General features: G+C 39.8%; 1 protein-coding gene across 6 annotated transcripts in view; it reads right to left on the bottom strand.

The window, feature by feature from the left end:
- The window catches only part of mctp1a (multiple C2 domains, transmembrane 1a), a 98794-nt gene that overhangs the window by 5327 nt on the left and 71541 nt on the right, over window positions 1-21926 (bottom strand). For 5 of the 6 annotated variants that reach the window (XM_086076145.1, XM_086076144.1, XM_086076146.1 and 2 more), the window contains 3 exons: window positions 6130-6239; window positions 5763-5872; window positions 5082-5179 (listed from right to left, as the gene is read on the bottom strand). In XM_086076145.1, coding sequence (XP_085932271.1) covers window positions 5082-5179; window positions 5763-5872; window positions 6130-6239 — 318 coding nt within the window. Of the gene's footprint in view, window positions 1-5081; window positions 5180-5762; window positions 5873-6129; window positions 6240-14993; window positions 15093-21926 lie in introns of all 6 variants that reach the window. The other variant, XM_086076150.1, reaches the window with a different exon arrangement.

The raw sequence follows: 21926 nt of genomic DNA, 5'->3' as shown, positions 1-21926 counted from the left end.
GTGGGGGGGTAGAAAAAAAACAACAATATCTCAATCAAACAATCTTTTTCTTCTGCGTGAGGAGCTGCCAGCCGGGAAAGAAAAGAACGGGGCTTATGCGTCACAGGTTCAATTCCGCCTCACAGGTGACAGGCCTGCCTGATGCTATACCCTTGGCTCCCCCCCCCGCTCGCCTCACTTATAACAACATACACGGCAAAATCACGCCGACAACAAGCGCTAGTTAAAGTACAAAACGGAAGAAAAGGCAGCGGAGGCGAGAAGAAAACGGGGCGTTAGCAAAACAAAAGCAAATCGCAAATTGGGTGAAAGTCAAATGCGGCGAGCACATAAGCAAATTTGCTAGCGTGAGAAGGAAGCTTGAAGGGAACACAGACGAGAAGAGAGACGCTGGGTAAAGACCCAGCAGTGCTCAAAGGCTGCTCCGCCCTCGCTCCTCTCCCAAATGCAAAACAAGCTTTCAAGTGCGCTGGGCTGAAGGGGCGCCGTGTACTGTGCCGCGCTTAACAGTGTGAGCGGCAAAGCGTCCCGCAACCTGCCGCTGTCTCTCACATTGAACCTCTGACAGTGTTTTGATGATGCCAATGTGGGCACATAAGGCGGAAGTGAGGTGGGTGGTGGTGAGAAAAAAGAAAAGAAAGAAAATGCAGTAATTAAAAACTCAAATGCAAGCAGGGGCGGAGCTACATGGCCACCCCTTGCCACCCCCATACCAAAGGTAAAATTTTGGTGTCCATGAGTTTTCTTCATATGATTATGATTATTATTACTGATTGTTAATATTATTATATATTTAATTTTTTACTATATTATATTTATTTTTTATTTTTTTTGGCCACCATAATGAAAATGTTTTGGCTAAGCTCCTGAATGCAAGGAGATAAATTAAGTGGCGTTGGACACCACATTTGAATGACTTTGATTTTTTTTGCCCTCAACTATTTATTTTTATTAAAAAAAAAATGTAGGTCCTCTTCTCATATATTTTCAATAAATTCCTCTGTATTACAAATGTTTTGGCTTTACGGGTTTGAACTTATGCTAACATAATGGGAAATAATAAGTATTAAAAACTGTATATTTATCTACTTCAATTAGAGTTGTTCACTACGACCACTTCACAAATTCTATCAAACAAATGTGACGTAAGCATAATTTAGAAAGGCAGATCACAATTATGCAAGTTTATCACTTTAACTTTTCATCAAACAATATTAAATTTTTATTTAACATGGAATTATCTAATTCAGATTTTAAAAAACTATTTTTCAAGGGACTTCCTGCCTGTGTTGGGGCAAAGCCTAATAACTTTTCAGTAGATGCCCAAAACAGTGTTCAACCATTTGATTGGACAATAATTTGTAAAAAATAACATCCACACAGGTGGACTGACCAATAACCAATAGTATAGATTTCTTAAAATATATCAAACTTATCAAATTGTGACTTATGAGGTTTCGGCCCGACACCAGCGATATTCGTGAAAAAAGTATGTGATTGGTGTAATACATAAAAAAAAAAAAAATCTAAATCAGATTTTAAAATTAATTTAAAAAACAACATATTAACCGGTTATTTAAGAAAAATTGGTAGTTGTAGCTTTAAAATTGAAAAGTTTACACCCAATCCATGTGATCGACATCCCTATAAAAAAAAAGCCTATTGACTGACCAAAATGAAGCAATTTAAAAAAAATAATAATAATTGCAGTCTTTGTGATTTCAGAATTAAATTCTATTTAATTGCGTTGTCAATTTGAATTTAATTAAATCATTCACTCCCAGCCATTTTCACTGAAGCAATCCCCTTCACTCACTGTTTTACTGGATTTTAACTGATTTTGCGAGGCCCACAGAATATTCTGTTCTGTTGCTATAAAAACAGGGAACCTACCTAAAGAAAAATTTTAGTATCTCCTTTCATCAGTAAAGAAAAAAGGAAAAAGTATTTCTCTCTGTTTCCGTTTTTCAACAATTAGCATTAGAATATAGCTAAGTTTCATCATTATTTCCATTTCTGTTTAAAACAGTGGGGAAAAGAGCTTTTTGCAACATGGCCACGATTGATCTCTTTTGCTCTGCTGCCACCTGCTAGCCGTTTCTGTAAAAACTACAATTTCTTCAACTATGCTCTAAAATAAAAACTTATAAAAACGTAAAAAAACGTATAAAAACGTCTTTGGGAGCATGGTAATATTTAAAATAAACCGTATTTATCTGTTTTTGGGAGCAAATGAGTTAATTGCATTCAGCCCTAGTTTTTGGAGTGCACAACATCGAGGGCTGCATAGTCAGGGCGCTCTATAAATGGCTGAAAGCAGACTCAATAGTTTGAACATGTGAACATATTAGGATTTAGCTCTCTGCTTTCAAGAAAGAAACATGTCAAGGTGACACAAGCTGGGGAGAAAACATGGAATAAAAGTTTTGAGTCTTTTCCCCCTCGGCTCACTATAGAAGGAGACTAATTGGCCCCCACTAGTTAAAAAAAATGAAATAAAATAAAGTTGTCAAATAAGGACAACGCAAAGGTGAACGAGACCCCGAGTGGATGCGAGCGATAGCATCTGGCAACACATCATCCTTTAACTATCCTGCCTTTGACCCGTTTATACACACAGAGGGTTTAATCTTGTCCATAAACATTGTCTAAAAATATTAACCTAACTCCCTGCTGTTCATTAGGCGCTAAATTGGAACCGGGGCTTATTTTTGTACTGGGGCCTGATCAAGCACCTTTACGCCAATCTAAAATGGCCACTTGGCATGCTAATTGCATTGGCCCCACTTACGCACTCCCCAGCCCGCATGGCTAATGGTGTCGTAAAACATAATATTGCACCGACACCTCCCAAACGTCAGGTAGAGACGACTTCGCCCCATAAAGGTGCTCGGTTTGGTCACGTTTGAGAGGACATGAACTCCCTGATCATATCCGTAAAGATGGCATATGTTCGTATACCGTATCTAAATCAATAGACTTCTCCCTGATAGAAGCAGCGGCTCTAAAATGTATGCATAGCGAGCAAAGCCAGTCTTTTAAAATGGTTCCCCACTTTAGGAGAAGGTGGTAAAAATGGCAGCCTGTCCTGTTGCTGCCTCTACGCATCAGTGGAGATCTCGACTTATACGAGACAAGAGTTAGTAGGTGGTTTGTGTCAGTCATTTTACATTACATTTGTAGTACGCTTAAGGGGAAATCAAGTCTGTTTGTGGAATATGAATTAGGGGGTAAAATCGACCCGTTTGTATCTCGGGGGCGGCCATTTTGTCATTTGATGTTGACGGAAAACAACATCGCAGGTGCTTAGGGTTCAGCGAACGACCAATCCCAGCACAGCTTCAGAAAAGAGCTGAGCCATGATTGGTTGTTGCCTGAGCCTTGAGCAACTATGATGTCATTTTTAGTCGACAGCAAGTGGCAAAATGGCCGCCCCCGTGAGATGGACAAAAACATGTGGATTTTGTTGCTTAACTTAAATTCCACAAAAAAAGAATCAGAATGCCTAGTTTAGACTAGTTTGGCTGCATAGAACATATTATTGTTATTACATTTTAGCATGTTTAACTCATTTGCTCCCAAAAACGTATAAATGCGTTCTATTTTAAATATTGCCATGCTCCCAAAGACGTGTTTATATATATGTTTTTAATGTGTTTTATGCTAGAGCATACAGAAGGCGTTGATACAGCTCATGAAAAGGTCGCTTAAAGTAATGGTAGTTATTACAAAAATGGCCAGCAGGTGGGAGCAGAGTATAAAAGCCATGTTGCAACAAGGTGTTTCCCCCACTGTTTAAAACAGATTTGTGATTAATGATGAAACTTAGCTATATACTAACGCTAATTGCTGCAAAACTGAAACAGATAGAAACATACTTTTGTTTTCCTGATGAAAGAATAGACTCTACTCTTTATTTTGGTAGGTTCCATGTTTATATAGAAATAGAAGACAATATTCTGTGGGCCTTGCAAAATCAGTCAAAATCCAGTAAAACAGCCGGGAGCAAAGGGGGTTGCTTCAGTGAAAAGACTGGGAGTGAATGAGTTAAATATCATCATGTTTCCATCGGGATGCAAAAATAAAACCTTCTTTTTCTTGATTTGATGGTGCATTTTACTGCCTATATAAGTATTCCAACTGAAAACACTGTGACAGTAGCACTGAAATATTCACAACTGACACAACTGCAACCGCATGTTCACCACACCAGACCAGAATGTCCCCAACCCCCAAAGCCCCCATCCAGCAGGCCCTCATTAGGGTCCTTGTAAAGGCCTTGTACCTGCTGGGCTTGTGCCCCTTTACATCCCGCTCCCTTTAGGCTCCAGGTGTGTCAGGTGGTTGCACTTCACCAGAGGGGACAGCTCGGGCTAATTTAATGTGACGGCTACCTGCCTCGTGCAAATAACTACAACAGCTCCCCGTCACAAAAAAAAAAAACAAGTACACCGAGCACTGTAAAGCTGCACAAGGGTCGAATTGGGGAAAGCACGGGGGGTCTTGTGAAGGCGTGCAGAAGAGCGAGGAATATGACCTTGTAAAGATGAAAGACAGCAAGCCATCAAAGAGGACGTTTGGCCGCGCTGATGTGGCAAGGGGATTGCTCATATCAGGCCCGAGGTCACAAAATGTGTGTTTGTGCACACGTGTGTTGAACCGGGCACAGCGGGGTTGTCCGCGGATACGACGTATTCCGTTGGTGCTGGATAACACCGCCGCTTTCAAAAGCCGCTGCTTAATTGCACTTTAAACTGCATTTTTTTTTATGGGCGGCGCAGCCTAACGTTGTCCTTAAAACACATTTGTAGTTTTTTTCTTTGTGACAAGGAAATCTGATCTCTCAAAACCACATGTAGCTGTTGATTTATACTTTAGAGGCCGAATGACTAAAAAAGCTTACAGATCGCAAACTCGCTAGGGTGCTTTGTGAGCGTATAAGGAAGCAATCAGCCTTGTTATGCTCTGAACTCACTTAACCTTAGTGATTACATGTACATGAAAAACAAACACACAAAAATGCAATCTTATTAAAAAGACAGAAAGAAAAAAAAGCAGGTAAAGATGAGAGTTTTACCCACCACTTGGACATCAGAGGGCACTCGAGACAAAAAGTCCAAGATCTCGTTGTTATCAATGGTGTAAGGGTCTCGCAGCTTCTTGGTGAATTTATTCACTCCTGTATCAAGCATATGGAAACAGGAAGTGGACAGTTACGAACACACCACACACAGGTCACAACATTAGGTACCACTGTATCATTGATTTTTAATGGAAAATAATATCAGAAGTGGATCAAAATCTCTGCATTTACAAACATTTGATTGCTTTGCTAATGTAACAAAACAAAATTGTTTGTAATGTGTGTTTGATAAGAAAAATAGCACTAAACTATGGTGATTTATTTATTGAGGTCAGAAGCGCTGGCTTAAAGACTGATGCTATTTATTAACCCGGCATTTGTATTTATGTGTTAGCATTACGCTAGCAGACTTAAAAGCAGTTATGTGTGTTTGTTCGAAATACACAAACTCTTTGTTTTTAATGTTTAGTGTTGTTTTTGAAGAATTGTTCACTATCTTCCAAACTGCTGCTTGTCGTTAAGTATGTTGAGTTCACTACAACGGTACAGTACAAAAAGCACAAAATTAGCCAAATGGTGGCTCATGTCACAAAAACGTTTCCCGTATCTCAAGGTACAGTTTTAGCGGTGAATGCACATTATTTATTCGCACATGTTCGCGACTTGTGATCTCGCTTACCCCAGGCTAGCACAATATATCTTAGCGGGATGAAGTAAACAATGACGGTCGCCATTCCGAGTGCGACGATGATCAGCCAGCTTAGGAAAGGCACGGTCCAATTGAAAGTGCTGCAAAGAGAGGAAAAAAGGGCCGTGAGAAAATATTGACAAGAGGGCGCCGTCGGGGTGTTGAAGCAGTATATGATTCAGGAGGAACGGAGGATCATCTGTTTGTCATGCTGGCAGCGTTTCTCGCCAGTAAGTTCTAATCAGGCTGGCAAGGCAAAGTGGGGCAACCTGGCACTGCGGGAAAAAACACTGGGACGTGTGAAGCGGAGCACAAAGCGCAAGCGGGCCGGGCGCCGAGGAGCGGGCTTACGACTCACTTCTTTATCCTCTCGCCATAGGAGGCCACTTCATCCAGCGCATTCTGCACACTGATACACACGTCCTGAATGGCATAAAGCTTGTTCATGAAGCCCTTTCTCTCAGAGTCCTGCAAAGGCACAGATAGGGTTGTGGGCAAGGGAGGAATGAGCAGGCAGGGTGCAACAGGAAGAGATGTAAGGGAGCAGGGAGCAAAGAGAAATGGAAAAGGAGAGAGAAGCTGGGCAAAGGCATCTTTAGTGGGAACAATACATGTTAAATAGCGGCAAAGGCTTGCGCCGGGGAGCCAAATCGCCGGATATCCTGCTCCAATTGACTGTGTTCATTCCAGGCGGTAATAGAGATATAAAGTCGGCAGAACAAATCAAAATGCTTTCCTCCGTACAAAAGCTCACACAGACAATTTGAATATGTTAATGGGGCGGCAGAATTAAACAGAAAGCCAAATGGAAACATCAATCTTTGAGGTGCTCTTTTTTTTTTTTTTTCGCCTCCCTCTCACGGCGCTGCCAAGATCAGGCTGAGCCCGATTGTGCGAGTGCCTGGCACGCTGTGATGATGTCACCAGCCGCGACATCATTATCACCGACGCCATCAAGAGGGGCGGGGGCGGGCTTGTCTGCTTTTGACAGCCAAACAACTTTGGAATCTTACTGAGATCGAGTTTAGTAAGTCATGCAACCGTTAATATGCCACATGACTAATAGAAACAAGTGCAATATGGACACAATGAGGCGCTCTACACATGGAGGTTTGTTTGGTGCGCGTGCTTCAGAGTCTAACAAGGGGAATAACAAGAGGTTGGCTACAACCATCAGAAGCACGAGGTATGAGCCTGAAATTGGAGTTTTATTTTGAATTTAAAAAAGAGGGGGAAAAAATACAAAAAAAGAAAGGGAAATAAAAAAGAAGGCAAAAAGATAGGAAAAACTAAATAAAAAAGAAAGAAAAGAAGAACCTTTCATTGGTCATAGAATGAAAATAGTGAAAGACATTTCTTCAAGAAAATCATATCCAAGAGTTTTCCTATTCCCTTTTTGATTGTTTATAATTCATGCGAGTAGCCACTTTGGTTGGCGTCGAATCAAGTCAGCTGCGTTCACAGGTCTGTGAAAATACCAACACTGGCTCTAGCACACCCCTGCGCAGATTTAGACCATGTCTAGTGCCAGAGTTGCACTGGGCACAAAAATGGAGCTCAGAGTGATGAAGAAGTTCTTGCTCCTGGAAAAAAAATCACAATATTTCAAACATATTTTAGTATTTATTATAATTAATATTATTTGGTTTGTATTATTATTAATTGGTTGATTTATTTATTTTTTTGCTCATTACTCAGTTTATTTGAATTACTTTCATGGTAGTATGATGCATCTCTGTATCATGATAGTATTTCTGCCAAACTACCATAATAATATTGTCTTGCAAGTGACCTTATTGGAGATAGATATTATTTAATTTCCGAATGCTGTAAAAAGAAAGTAGGTAAAAGAATCCCTGAACCTCGGAGCCACAACCTCCACGGGGCCTCAGCACAGACTCAAAACAAGCTCCTGCCCTCTAATCTCCTTCTGCTTTCCATCTATGATCTGATCAAGTCAAAAATGAATCGTGGTACAATTGGGGAGTCTGCATTGCTTCCACAGCAAAACCAGCTATAAAGCAAGGGGTTATTTTATAAATACTTTACGAGTCTGCCTTTATTTCTTCCCTCCTCTGGTGAATCAGTTCCTCTGATTCCATCTGCTTTTCATTGCTCGCTCAAAACAAATCTCAGAGCATCCAGTCTGCTGTGCTTGCCCTGGCCGGGCCCATCCGAAGCAAGCCGGGCCGGATCGGGACATTTTTACCTCGGAGGGACACGGGGGAGAGGTGTGAGAGAGCGGGCGGGGGTGGATAGCATAAGTCAGAGGTCAGTGAAGTATAAACCACTGCCACATGCCCCTCGGACTGCGGTCTGACTCCTATTTCCTGTCTTCAAACAAGACTTGGTGAGGCGGGAGGTAGTAATAACACAGAGAGCCGCGGAGATCCCTGTTTTCCCAGCTTCCCCGCTCACTGCGCACATATGGAGACAGGCAACCTGTTCCTATAATGGAACCCAATACACACACGCGCACCCCCGCACACCCCACAGCTATTAGATAAGCTTGATTTGCACACCTGGTCTTGCTGAGTAACTCTATAAACATTATTATGTATACCTTAACACAAAGACAATAATAGTCTTCTCCTTTACTCAGTAAGTTTGTGTGTGGACTGTATGGCACATTCAAAAACAGGCACAAAAAAAAAATACACAAGGTATGTAAGTCCATCTTTCTCATCATCGTTCCTGTGAGGACAGATGCATGTTTTATTTTTATGTTTTTAAAACCTCTGCGGCTCCGCCTTGGCGAAAGGTGCAGCCACGCTCGACGGATGTGACAAATCCCAGCACCTGAGACCAGAGCGCGCAGCTTGAATCATTTCGACAGATAGTGTAATAAGCCCGCCTAACGAGTCAGCCATCGTGCATTTTAATGGACTGCAAGTGCAGGTTCATGTGCAATGTGTTGTGGTGATATGTTATAGTAACTACCAGTTCAGTCGGGGAGCTACAGATTTGTGACTGCAGTCAAATAAAAGAACATTTGATCTTTGTTATTTTGTCTATTGTAAGTAAGATAAGCTCAAATATGATATGTATCCTTTACTATCAGTTCCTGGCTGGTATAGGCAGTATATAACAGTACAGTAGAGTACTGATGTACATAATAAAAGCAACTCTTAAGTCTTTTTTTTAACATCTAAAATGATAGAGATTCCAAGTCAGAATGAGATTCATAGTAAACAACCGCTGATTGTAATACAGTACTAGCGTCAGGGGTTGAAATAAGTTCAATGGCAATGACCGTACAGTACAAGTATTTGCAAGATAGGCTATGAATGCAAAATATACTAAATAAAACAAATAAAGCAAAATATAAAATGGCCTAACATTTTTTTAATTGTTCTTTTGTCTGATCAATCAATTTTTTTTTTTTGCAAGCATGTAACCTGTTTTCATGATTTAGATGCAAGTAAGAACCAAAACATTGTATAAAGTCAAACAAAGAGTCCATCAATCAAACCAGGGGTCATAAATTGGTGCCTGTGGGCAATTGTGATTTCCCAGGAATGTTGTAGTAGTGCTGATTTGAAAATGTGAACACTGGCAGAGAATATTATTATTTATTTATTTGTTTCTCAATTATTATGAGACCTCATTAACATAATCACTGTTGTCACAAAATAAACATCATTATTGCTTATATTAACATATAGTATAATAATAAGCAGGGCCCAAGCAATTACTCAGTACCCAAGAAGTAGCTCCTTCCTTTGTTACTCATTCTGCATTATTTGTTGCATCCATTTATCTCATCTTGATAACACATACTAGCAACAACTCAAAATTCAATATACGATCTGCATCAATAGCCTGCCAATGTTTATTTGATTTAACACTATCAAAATGTATTATTTAAAAAGTGTATTTTCGCTTGTACAGGTATGTTGTGACATATTGTGCACTAGTCTCAAACTGCACGCAGGCATCTCATATTTTGACAATTAACCTCATTTAGCAACATCATGAGACAGGCACGTGATGTTCTTATATATCATATAATGTTGTGGCTGACATGATTTCCCACGGGCCTCAAAAACTCCTTGACATCAATTAACTCTCATCAGGCAAGCCAGAGAAATATACAGTGATCTTTTGCTGCGAGATTTGTGTCTAAGGTTTGCATCATGTGTATGAAAGTGTGACATGAATTCCAAGCTATTACTTGAACACTGAGCCAAGTGTGCGGAGCAGGTTCACCGCGGGAGTGCTCTCATCAAGGCGGACAGGGGAGGCAGCGCTTGTTAAGATGATGCGGATACGTGAAGGCATAAAGTACACAGAAAACAGCTAAGTCAGGCTAACCACGTTGCACTCGCTGGTGACTTGCGGTAAACTCACTCAGTCAAACACGTGATGAAATATTTACCAAAGGAATGCCGTCATGCGCTTCGCTTCCATCATCACGCATGCAAAGGAGGAAAACTTAGCAAAGACATTTTGTCCTTCCCTGACCTAAAGCCTCGAGCGGACACTCAATTACGATGGACTCAAATATCTGTCCCATATCTACAGCTGAAAGCCGACAGCCATTTTGAGAGTTTCTTTAACCTAAAATCCATTTTGTGGCTCTCTTTGCCTTATATCATCAATATGACACAGCGAAGAGATCTCATATAACGGCACATATCCCATTGACACGGCATGATTAGTTTGAACCCAACGTGACTGCTGTGCTAAAATTGCACCTGTTTCTCATTGTTTCTTTTTCCTCTCGCACTGTAAAAATTGAAATGTCAAATGAAACGAGACAGAATGCTAATACGTGGCTCCCACAGGGCAACTCAAGGCATCCTTTGTTGATTTTGTAGAGAGAGCTGACATGATTTCTACTGCGGGGGGAAAATATGACTTCTTTTTTTTTAAAACATGTTTGGTGAGTGAAGCTGAGGAATGAATTATTTTCAAATCCAGTCCAGGAATAATAATAATGTACCTACAGTATGGTGTGATATGATGTTTTAATTATTTCAAGGAAGTATCCACTTGAATAAATATCCTAAATACCAGTTTTTTTAAAATAATGAACTTTAGAAAAGTTTGTTTTCGCAGCAAGCAAAACTTTTCATCTGTGACGACATAAAGGTTATTTACGTTGTTTGACTTTTTCAACAGGAGTTACATAAACAAGATATATGAATACACGTGTTCTGAATACTGATTCTCCCAAATGATCTACTAACTTAGACAATATCACACCTCGGCCAGGAAATGACAAGTCGAGAAAAAAGTCCTTCAACCGGCATCAGCTATCCCACCATGCAAGCTGGCACCCGGCCAGCTGTACAAAGAATGGGACAGATGTTCAATTTTTATTTTTTTACAGGCTTGGATTAAAAAATAAAATAATTTCTTCTATGCAAATGCAAATTCAGGAGCTAATGCAGGAAAATACATTTTTCTCTCTTTATATGCACATTTTATACAATACTTACAGCGCAGGTAAAAGAGCCAAAGTCAAACTACAGTTAGGACAACCTGCTGGAGGTGGACCAAGGTTCTACTCTAGTAATTAGTCTCTTCACTTCCTTATTGCCCACAGCATGGTTAAATATACACAGAAGTTAAAAGTCAAGAGCCAAGGGAGAGTCTGAAAGTGGCGACTTATTTACAGTCTGACCTCTCCTAAAGACAACGTGTTTTTTTTAAGGGTTATGTCCTCACATACATAGGTGGATATTTTTAGAAACAATTGCCCCTTCTCAACTCTCTGCCCACTCCAGTGGCATTAAAAAAAAAAAATAGATCAGGACACATGAAATGGCTGTCAAGTGCATGCCAAAGCAGCATGAGGCGCTATAACCTCTAACCATACAGCTGTTTTGATCACTTTGGGGAAAATAACGAGAACTAGGAATTACAACTACAAAAGGAAGTTTGGTCAAATGTTCCGTAAATACAAATTAAAATATTTTAAATGAGTTGAAGATGTTGTGTTGGCATATGTGTGTCTCATCACCTCCAGCACCGCAAGCACTCATCACTTTCAAGGTCAGCACACCACCACATGCACATAATGACAAACACCCCACGACCCTCCTTGCTTGTTCCGCTTTCTCACTTTCGTAGACCCGAACCCAAAGTGCAACCCACCTTGCCCGCTTTTCCCCCCCACCCTGCCTCACTTCTGCTCCCCTGCTACTGTGGTCTCCTTTGCCTGCCCTTCCCCGCATGCAGCCTGGCTGAGTGTGATGGATGGGACAACATTACTCTTGTCCTCTCTTGGCCTGGTTTTGCGGTGCCGCGTCATCTTTCTTTGTCCATCCATAACTGTGAAGCCATCATTGGGTCTCTGCAGGGCTTTATTAATACACATAGAATGATTACATCAAAGTTTTTAATTATTTGCACCAATATTGCACCAATATTGCCTAATATTGAATGCAATTAATAAAACTAGAAAGAATTTGAAGATGCTTGTTTTGCCATTTATGATTCCACCACTTTTACTGATGTTTTTTTTTTCCTCCACAGTATCATTTCAGTATCAGAAACAGGGTACTTTATACATGTATTATGTCTAAGTTAAATTATTTTATTTATTTTTATTATGACAGCAGTCATTTCTTGTCATAAACTAAATGTTATTGAAATTATGATTTTAAAACCTATATTTTAAAACCTTGTCAAAAACTAACAAAAAAATGTTAGGTACATCTGAAAAATACACAAGAGAATTGTTGCTTTCATTACCTTCAGTTAAAAAAAGAATCAGAAAAGTTAAATTAACAGTCGTCGTCATTGTAAGTCCCATTTGGCTGACTTTGGTTTTCTTCTAAAACAACCCCAAAAAACTTTAACATTAACTTTTTCATTTGCTTATTTGATGATTTTATTATTTATTTTTTAAATGTTGTTTGGGTAATAAATAAATATATAAATAAATAAATAAAAAAGAAGAGTAAAAGTGCACTGGTGTGAAGTGAAGGGATCACATCTTCAAAAAAGTAAATAAAATATGCATCTTCTGTGCTCATTATTGATTTATGGCTCTTGTTAAAAGAAAAGGTGGCGGCTGCCTGCTAACACGTCTGACTTTCAAATCCAGACGACACTGCTGTCAAGTGTTGTGCTCCACATTCTGTCCAATGAGAGGCGGCTGGGAATGAACGCGCGCCAGCGTCAACATCCTATTCGGTGACAATACACTCCAGAAGTTACTTTGGGTGCATGAGAGCACACAGGAACTCCTCACCTACAGTGCGGCGAATGCCTTTTCTAGCGCTTTGATGCATAGTTCATCAGTGGAAAAGTGCAGTTGGTTCAGCCGCTCTCAGAACAATAACAGCCGTGGAGTAAAATATCGCAGCATAAGATATAACGAGCATTGGGATTTTCTGTGCAATGTGGAATATTTTTGTTTCTCTGGCAACTATTTAAGAAAAATCGCTTACAAGCATGGTTAAATCACTCAAATGCCTCGGCACCTGCCTACATATGCTTCGGGTACTAAGGGAGTATAAGCCCGTGGAAGTTTAGCTTGTGGGTTCTTAATTAACTTTTGCCCACCTGTTCTCATTTGTGAGACATTTTTAAAAAAATGACACAGTGGTTTTCCACTTCAACAAAACACCGCTGGAAAACTGAAAACCATGCCCCAATGAAAGCATTAGCGGGTATGAGACATACAAAAACAGAGGGGCATGAGGGTCTTCTTTAAATGCTTCACGGCATGTGGTAGTTGCTTTTTCAAGAAAAGACTAAATGCAGCAAGAATATTAGCATCACAAGTAGAAACAGGGGAAGCTAACAGCAACAAATTAGCGTCAAAAGTAGCATCATTGCTAAGGCACAGCAACAGAGGAAGCTAACAACATGCAGCATGTGTGACCAGTAGTAGTTACTATCATCCATATCATATTTGGTCGGCAACCATGTACTACTACTTGTAGCACCTGATTTTGCTAACAGAAAAACACAAATAGTGAGTAGTGTGGGTTGAACCGACATTTAAAGCTTGGCGTTGACTCAATGCTATTCTCGTGTCTTCCAGTCGACCAATTTATAGTCAGAGGTGTCAAATCCTGGTCCACTAAGTAAAAACTGTGCCATAGTTTGGCTTTAGCAGCAGGTGCTTCTACACAACCGGCAGGTAAACGAGCTCCCCGGGAGTACAAGCTCCCCTGTTGAGTAGAAGCACTTGTGGCTAAAGCCAAACTGTGGCAGGGTTTTTGCTTTCTTGACCTGGATTAGACATCTGTCATCACCAGAATATTTTGCTCAATGGGGAAGTGAAATGTCGAGTGTATGGGGAAAAAAAGCTACTTGTGAATAAGAATAGCAGTTAGCGGTACTGGCTTTGGCTATTCCGAGCACTGCTAGGCTACCAAAAAGGAGACTAGTACCACAGTCTCTCACAAAAATGTGAGTCTATCCTCAAATACAATAACAGCTAAAGTGAATAGAAAGTGAAACATTTCAGAGCCTGGCTAATGCTATGCTAGAGAACACAAGTTCGGACTGGCCAGCTCGTTGGAGAGAAATAAGTGCAGCGGTTAAAGGACCCCTATAATGTCTTGGTCTTGGTTGACGGGGTCTGGCCTACAACACTAAATATAATCAATAAATCAACTTCAACTCGACTTTCCTCACATTATAGTTGACTACAAAAGTCTTTAGTTCAACCCATAGTCGAGTCATGTTAAGCAGTGAGGCAAAGGTTTGACCGTTCACGTTGTTCAGTTCAGTATAGAATTGTATTTTTGGGCTACAGTGGCGTGCATGTCAGATTAGGCTCGACTGTACTGACGTGTATCAATAAGTGGTGCGCTGTGTCCTCTTCAAAGGCAGAAATTACAGCTGGTAGCTTGAGTTACTCCCAAAGTCACCCTTAAATACCCCACAGCCTTGCAGTCCCACTGGCAGAGCATAGTTAACACAGTCACACTTCAATCTACAGCTGTCACCTTGCAGTACTACAGGGAAGCAATATAAAAAGACAGGAGCAGACTGACATGCTAGAGGCCCCATTAGTGCCCTCCATCAGCCTAAAGAACAGGCAAGAGTGGAGACCCCAAAGTGAGACTTGGTTAAGTGCAGAACGTGCAAGTGGGTTGGTCGTCAACCGTGACGCAGACAGGGGACAGGTACAGAGAACCCGACAAGACAGGAAGGCAGGCTTAAAGGCAGTGCCGGTAAACCCAAGACGACAGTGACACACGCCATCAGGAGTCAGTAGCGGACAGTGGAGTAACCACACGCATGCCCACTTACCACCATTGCTAGCATCCACTCAAAGTGCCAGGAAGCCAACATATCTTCAAGGATACGGTTTTTATCACGGCTGTCATCACCGGCCTCTGGTTTTGGGTCCTTGTGGATAGATTACAATCAGATTTGCCATTTCTACAGTACTCAAAGAAATGAGAGTGGAAAGTTATGGTTGTAGGTTTGAAAACTGTCTTATAATAGAGCAAGGTTAGTTTCATTGATTTTACTGCAAATACTGGTGCCTTTAGAAGCATCATGAAAATATAGAAGATTAGTGAAAATCCGAGGTATTATTAAAGTGGCTAAACATTTTCAAACATACCAGTGCAACGGTAAGTCTCCTAAAATGTGTTTCTTTCATTTTAAACTAATTGTTACATGTTATACTAAATGAAAAAACAACTTGGTTTTGTTGTTCACAAGTCATTTTGATCATGTATTTTCATAATCATTTTTTAATACTTTGCATGTGTATGTGTCCCTGTCCACCCTGTCATAATGTGGTACCTGCACCTTTAAGAAACCCTGTAAACATCAGTGATATTACTACCAGCGTTTTGTCTTTTTTCAATGGAGGTGGATAATAGGGTATAAAGACGTATGTTTGTAGATGAATGTTGTCCACTCTGTCATAGTGAAATATCAATTGTTATAAAATCCTCCCACAATCAATCTATAAAAATCTTTAAGATATTTCAAATACACTTGTTAAACAGCATGCAGTCAAATTGCTAATTGAATTATGTTGCTGAGTGAAGGTCAACCACATGCTCATTAAATGCTAACATTAGTTATTAAAAAATAATAATAATAATGTCCATCCTGTCATTGACCACTCTGTCACCTTTAAGGAACCTTCTAATGTTTTCAGTGTCATGCGAGCATTTTGTCTTTTTCAATGGACTCTATAACTGAAAAAAAAGAAGGTATATTTGTAGTTGAATGTCGTCCACGCTGTCATGGTGTCATATATCAATTGATATAAAAACCTCTCGAGCAAAGTTAAATACTTTTTTTTAAATAGTATGCAGTCAACTTGCAAACTGAATCATGTGGTTGAATGAAGGCCAACCGCATGTTCATTAAGTGGTAATTTTTGTGTGTGTGTGTGTGTGTGTGTGTGTGTGTGTGTGTGTGTGTGTGTGTGTGTGTGTGTGTGTGTGTGTGTGTGTGTGTGTGTATATACACATACACACACAACTAAACACATGTCCACCCTGTCATTGTCCACACTGTCAGCAAGCTTGCATCTATATTTCCCTGTTTTTATGTACATTGTCTTGCAGTTAAAATAAAAAAAATTAAAAAGTGTGGGAGCTTGACTAACATGCATTTCTAACAGCATAACATCGACTTAATAAAATAAAGAAGTTCACGTGAAAATCTCAACTTTGTGTTGGTGAAATGCGGGGAGCCTGAAAGGCACCTCACAGTGGATCGACCCACTTATACTTCATCACGAGTGGACGCACAAATAAAGAACACAAAAAGTTACACATTAAATGTTGATCTTAGTTAACCAAGTCTGCAAACTAAAAGGAGTAGTTGGCGTATGAAAATGAGAGAAAAAAGACAAAGCCGTGAGTGTGTCTGGGGGGAATCGAGATGGTGAGAGATGATGCATCTCATGTATGTGTGTGACAAAGGGGAGTAGCAAACAAATAAACAATGCCATATAGTTTGCATAGAAAGACAATGCTCCTTCACACCTTTCACCCTCCTCCCCGCTTCCACTGCTTCTTTCTCCATTACCCAAACATGATTAAAATGCAGTTCCAACCAGTGTCTCTGCAGAACGTCAAAGAAAAAAAAAAACTCGGATGGGATGGGAAAAACGAAGCGGAAAAGTCAATAGCATCTTTTACAGCGGAACGCTTTTCATCCTTCACAGGCGCAGAGAAGAAAAGAATGCAGACTCCCATTATGCCGGCAGAGACCCCCTTGATACCTGAGGACAACCCTGCTGCACTGCAAGCTCAATAGCCTCCCAAGAACATTTCAGTCACATTTTTTTTTCATAGAAGGGTGATATAATTCCCAGTGCTCTCTTTAGCGCAATTACATGATGCCATGTTGCTGTCTGAACGATCGCGTAGTGCCGTGACTGAGGGTGGAGTGTCGGGTCCTGCAGAAGATAACCCAGCTTCACCTAACAAACTTTTTTTAAATTAAGAAAATAAAACATACAATCCTCATTTAGCTTTAGCTAACTATGCCATGCTAAAAACAGGTTGATTATTTTTCAAAACTTGTCTTTGTAAATGTAGTTTCCCAACCCAGCCCCCCTCTATTGGTCTGTGTGTGATTGGTTGTTTTTCCTCAAGTGTCGTGACTTCTTGTATATCAAATTAGAGACAAGATAGGACTCCCTTGTTACAAGATCACAGCAAAATGATCAGTGGATGCCATCCAATGACAACAAATCTTAACTCATTTACTGCCATTGACGGCTACTGACGTCAAAAATTCATTTGAACTATTTCTATTAGTTTAACATTTTTTCCACTTTTGTTAACAAGAGTATGAAAACCTAGAAAAAATGTTTATAAATTGTATATCTGTTCTAAATGTACAATAAAAATTCTAGGTTTTCATACTCTTGTTAACAAAAGTGGAAAAAAATGTTAAACTAATAGAAATAGTTAACATTTATATTTGAGGTCTATAACCGTCAATGGCAGTGAATGAGTTAATTAAATGCAAAGAATCTGAAGTCAATTTCTGTCTACATCTATATGACGGTTACACAAGCATAGCAAGCAACATTAGCCCCAAAAGTCCATTCTTATTTTCAAGTAATCTAATTTAAATATGGCAGTGTTTTTTTGTTTTTTTTCCGGAGTCATAAATTCAAACGTCAGATTTTGAAAGTAACTCCACTAAGCATGTTTTTGTTTTGCCCTTTTCCTTGATAGACCAGGGAGTCAGTGTGTCTTTTCTGGAACTTTATTTGGGATTCTAATTGGCGATAATGATCCAGGTCACATTGCCACCTGTTGTTTTGAAATGCGTTTGGATTCCTTCTCCGCCTTTTTTTTTTCTTTAAATATTTATTTTCAAATGGGGCACCCAAAGGGCAGCATATGTTTTGTTTTTTTCAATGAAGCCTGTAGGACGAAGTAGATAAAGACATAGACTGTATATACTGTATAGTGTATTTATAGATAAGACAGATTTGATAATAGTCAATGTTACATAGTTACAGTATTCCACACGGGGGTAGGGGGGCGGCTGATAAAAACACCATATGATTAAAGGGGAGCCTAGCAAACAAGCCTGTCAAAGTGATAAAGTGAATTTTACAGTAGAATCACCTGCACATTGTATAAAGTGCATACATTTGACAGTAAGAATAAACATCACAGATTCATTTAGAATTATTACGACAACTGGTGTATTTCCATCCAACTTTGAGGAGGTGTGGAGCAGAGGCAAAGAAAGAAACCACTGCATCCTGGTGAGGATTGAGATAAAAGGTGCAGAGAGGAATTTATTTTCACCATTTGAGTCCCCGTGGCATTAACGGAACTGCCCCGCCACCCCCCCAGGATCATAAAGGCACCCTCTGTCTGTTCAACATCCTCCATGAACCGGGTAGCAGTCTACTAAAACTAACAAACAGATGGACAAACAAACTCGAATGTGACACTCTACAAAAGCTTTTCCACTTGTTTACTTGATAAGGATTCAACCAAGCTGGATTCTACTGAATGAGCGCTATGAATTTTAGTTATCCATGTATAGCACTCGTTTCCAAATGATGGCCCGGGGGCCATTTGTGGCCCACTGATCAATTTTAAGCGGCCCGCAGCATATATGAAAAATTACATTTAATAATAATAAATGTGCTGTGTATACTGTAGAGCTTTTCTAAATTAATTAATGATAATGTTTATGCTTAAAACAGGTTGGTCCATGTTTTGGTTTTTAAGATGTGATTTGGGTGCTGGTCAGTGGAGAGGCGGTCTCGATCACCCCGTAATCTTGTAAAATAAGTATTTGCCTTATAGAAAGTTAGCAGTTTGAAAAAAATAATAATAATAATGTTTTTATTATATTGTAATTTGTACAAGGAGTCCTCGTGTTACGTCGTACGCGGCCTATGTCGTTGCGACTTTACGGCGCCTGTGCCTCGTCCGTAGCACCTTCTTTTTCATTAATTCAAAGTAATCACGCCATTTTAAAGTTATTTAAAGTTGTGTTGTTGCTTGCAGAAACATGAAATATTGGTTCTGGCTCTTCCGGGTCTTGCAAATATATATATTTTTTCATTACTGCACAAAGTATTTTGATGTAAATATCGACTTTAACGGTGAAATCCGACTTAAGTCGAAATTCGGGTTACATCGCCAGCGTAGGAAAGGAACTTGAGGACTCCCTGTAACAGTTAAAAAAAAAAATCCAATTGCATGATTGACTGAATGTCAAAGCTGCCCTCGCATCCTTTGATTTTTATGTACGTGTATAATATTTTCTACAAAATATTATACGTGCATGCATTTATCGAATTGTGGCAGAATGTTCTATGTATTAGATTACAGTGATCAATATTGATCAATATCAATCCTGGACATGAAGGTGCGAAGGCGAAATCTGGATGCATCATGTGGCGTGTGTGTGTGTGTGGGGGGGGGGGGGGTGATACGGCGAGATAGACATGGAGAAAGAGAGACAAGGCGAGCAGTGAGCAGTAAGCCCGTGAGCGGGACATGATTGCAGTGTGTATCTTATCTGTGTCAAGTCCTCCTGAGGCTAGCGGAGCCTAGCTGAGCGGAGCACAGGGCGCTTCAGTGACCAGTCAACCGTGTGAGGGTAATCTCCTCTCTCTCTCTCTCTCTTGCTATCTCTCGTGTTCTCTGTTTCACTTACACACACACACTCTTGAGCACATTAACACAAATGCCCAAACCCGTGCTGCACCTGCAGGTGACAGCGCCCTCAGGTAGAAACACGACTGCACTCTGTAGGGCCCGCAGACAAATGTTTTATCGCGACCAGCATCTTTCCTACTCATAAATGGTGCAAAGAAAACAAGAATAATTTGCTGCTGTTGTTGACTGCTGCGAAAAAAGACGCACAGTGTTGTTTTGGATCCTGACCATCCTTTACATTCGAGATGCTGAAGAATTTGTCTCGCCAAAGGGAGTACAAACAGATAAAGGTTGCCCTTTGTGCCTTCAGCTATTGACAAACAACTCTAACATTGGGTGTCATGTCATGCTGTCATTGTTTCCATTATTCATGGTGACAGTGTTAGGAGATATGGATCTTTTTCACAACATTGGCTACGGTGTGTTGTACTTCTGTCTTGGACTACTATCTGAAAAATGAACAACTTTTTAGGGACAATATACATGCATATTCAAAAACAGACCAAGCTAAAAATGTATGTATTATTTAATGTACTAAGGATAAAAACTAACTCAAAGAGCTATCATACCCATGTTGAAATGATTGGTTTCTGTGACTTGAAAAAAAAAAAAAAGAAGTGGGACCACATAATTTTCAAGGCTTTTTCTGCCAATAATATGTAGAAATTATTTGATTTTTCTTTCAAGATTTTTTCTAAAGGAAAAAAAAAAAATTGTAATTAAAATAATGTGGTCTTGTAAACGTGATGTAGCTGTGTTCAAAATTACCCAATTGCATTCAAATTCAAATATTACCATGCTCCCAAAGACGTATTTATATGTTTTTGTTATGTTTTTCTTATGTTAGAGCATACAGAAGATGGTAGTTATTACAAAAACGGCCAGCAGGTGGCAGCAGAATATACAAGATCAACCAGGGCCACATTGCAAAGAGCTTTTCCCCCCACAGTTTTAAACAGTGTTGTGAATAATGATGGCATTTAGCTATATTCTAATGCTAATTGCTGCAAAACTAAAACAGATACAAATATACTTTTTTTCCCCTGATGGAAAATAACAACTTTAATCTTTTTTGGGTGGTTCCATGTTGTTATAGAACACAATATTCTGTGGGCCTTGCAAAATCAGTCAAAATCTAGTAAAACAGCCGCTGCTTCAGTGAAAAGACTGGGAGTGAATGAGTTAAAATGATTAGTCTTTTTTTTTTTCCGGGGGATTTTTCGTATAAATATGTTCTATTTTAAATGTTTTAAGTGTTCCAAAGACATATTTGTAAATTTTTGGGAGCAAATGAGTTAATGTTGTATATCAAAACTACTTCCGCGTATTGGTATCAGTGACTACTCAAGAGTTGAGTACTCATATTTGTATTGGTCTGGAAAAAAAGTGGTATCAAACATCCCTAGATATTGTTTATCTTGGTCTCAAATCCTCAAGTCCTGCCATTTGAACAGGTGTGTGTAGACTTTTTATATCCAGTGTACCAGTCTGCTCTGACTATAACAAGTGAGTGTCCTTTATAAATGAGACTCTAGATGGACTCATGTTTCCGCTGCAATCTCTTCAGTCAAAACACATTTGGTGATCCAAGGCAACTAAAAAAAAAAAGCCTGCAAGGGGTCTTCGGCACAATGAAAAACAGGTGCTCCAATTTTTGGCCATGTAATACCCCATTTAGCCTTTGGAGCAAAGGTTATCCAGCTAATAGCTGCCTTGTGGCGCACATGGCTGGCGTAAACATCTGGGATGAATTGCGCATACTTGCAACATGTGCTTCAAGTTCAATTAAAATGAGACTTTGGCACATTTATCAATCTTTTTTCACTCTCTTCGTTTCACTCTCCCTCGTCCCCGCGCACGTAAAATGGGGCCTCATTTACATCCTTTTCAAAGCCAGTCAAACAGTCTGAAGCTGCGGCCAGTGCACAATGAGAAAGAAAAAAAAAAGGCCGCCATCGAACGTAAAAGACAAATTTGTTAGGTCTTGAATTTGTTCTGCACTTAACCAGGTGATCGAGTAGCAGCGGGAGAGAGAGACTATTTGTCAGGATGAAGGCAAAAACAT

Source organism: Leptonotus elevatus, chromosome 5 (assembly GCF_054856555.1).
Source record: "Leptonotus elevatus isolate MCC_2025b chromosome 5, RoL_Lele_1.0, whole genome shotgun sequence".
Lineage (NCBI taxonomy): Eukaryota > Metazoa > Chordata > Actinopteri > Syngnathiformes > Syngnathidae > Leptonotus > Leptonotus elevatus.
This window is presented reverse-complemented; position numbering and strand designations above follow the sequence as displayed.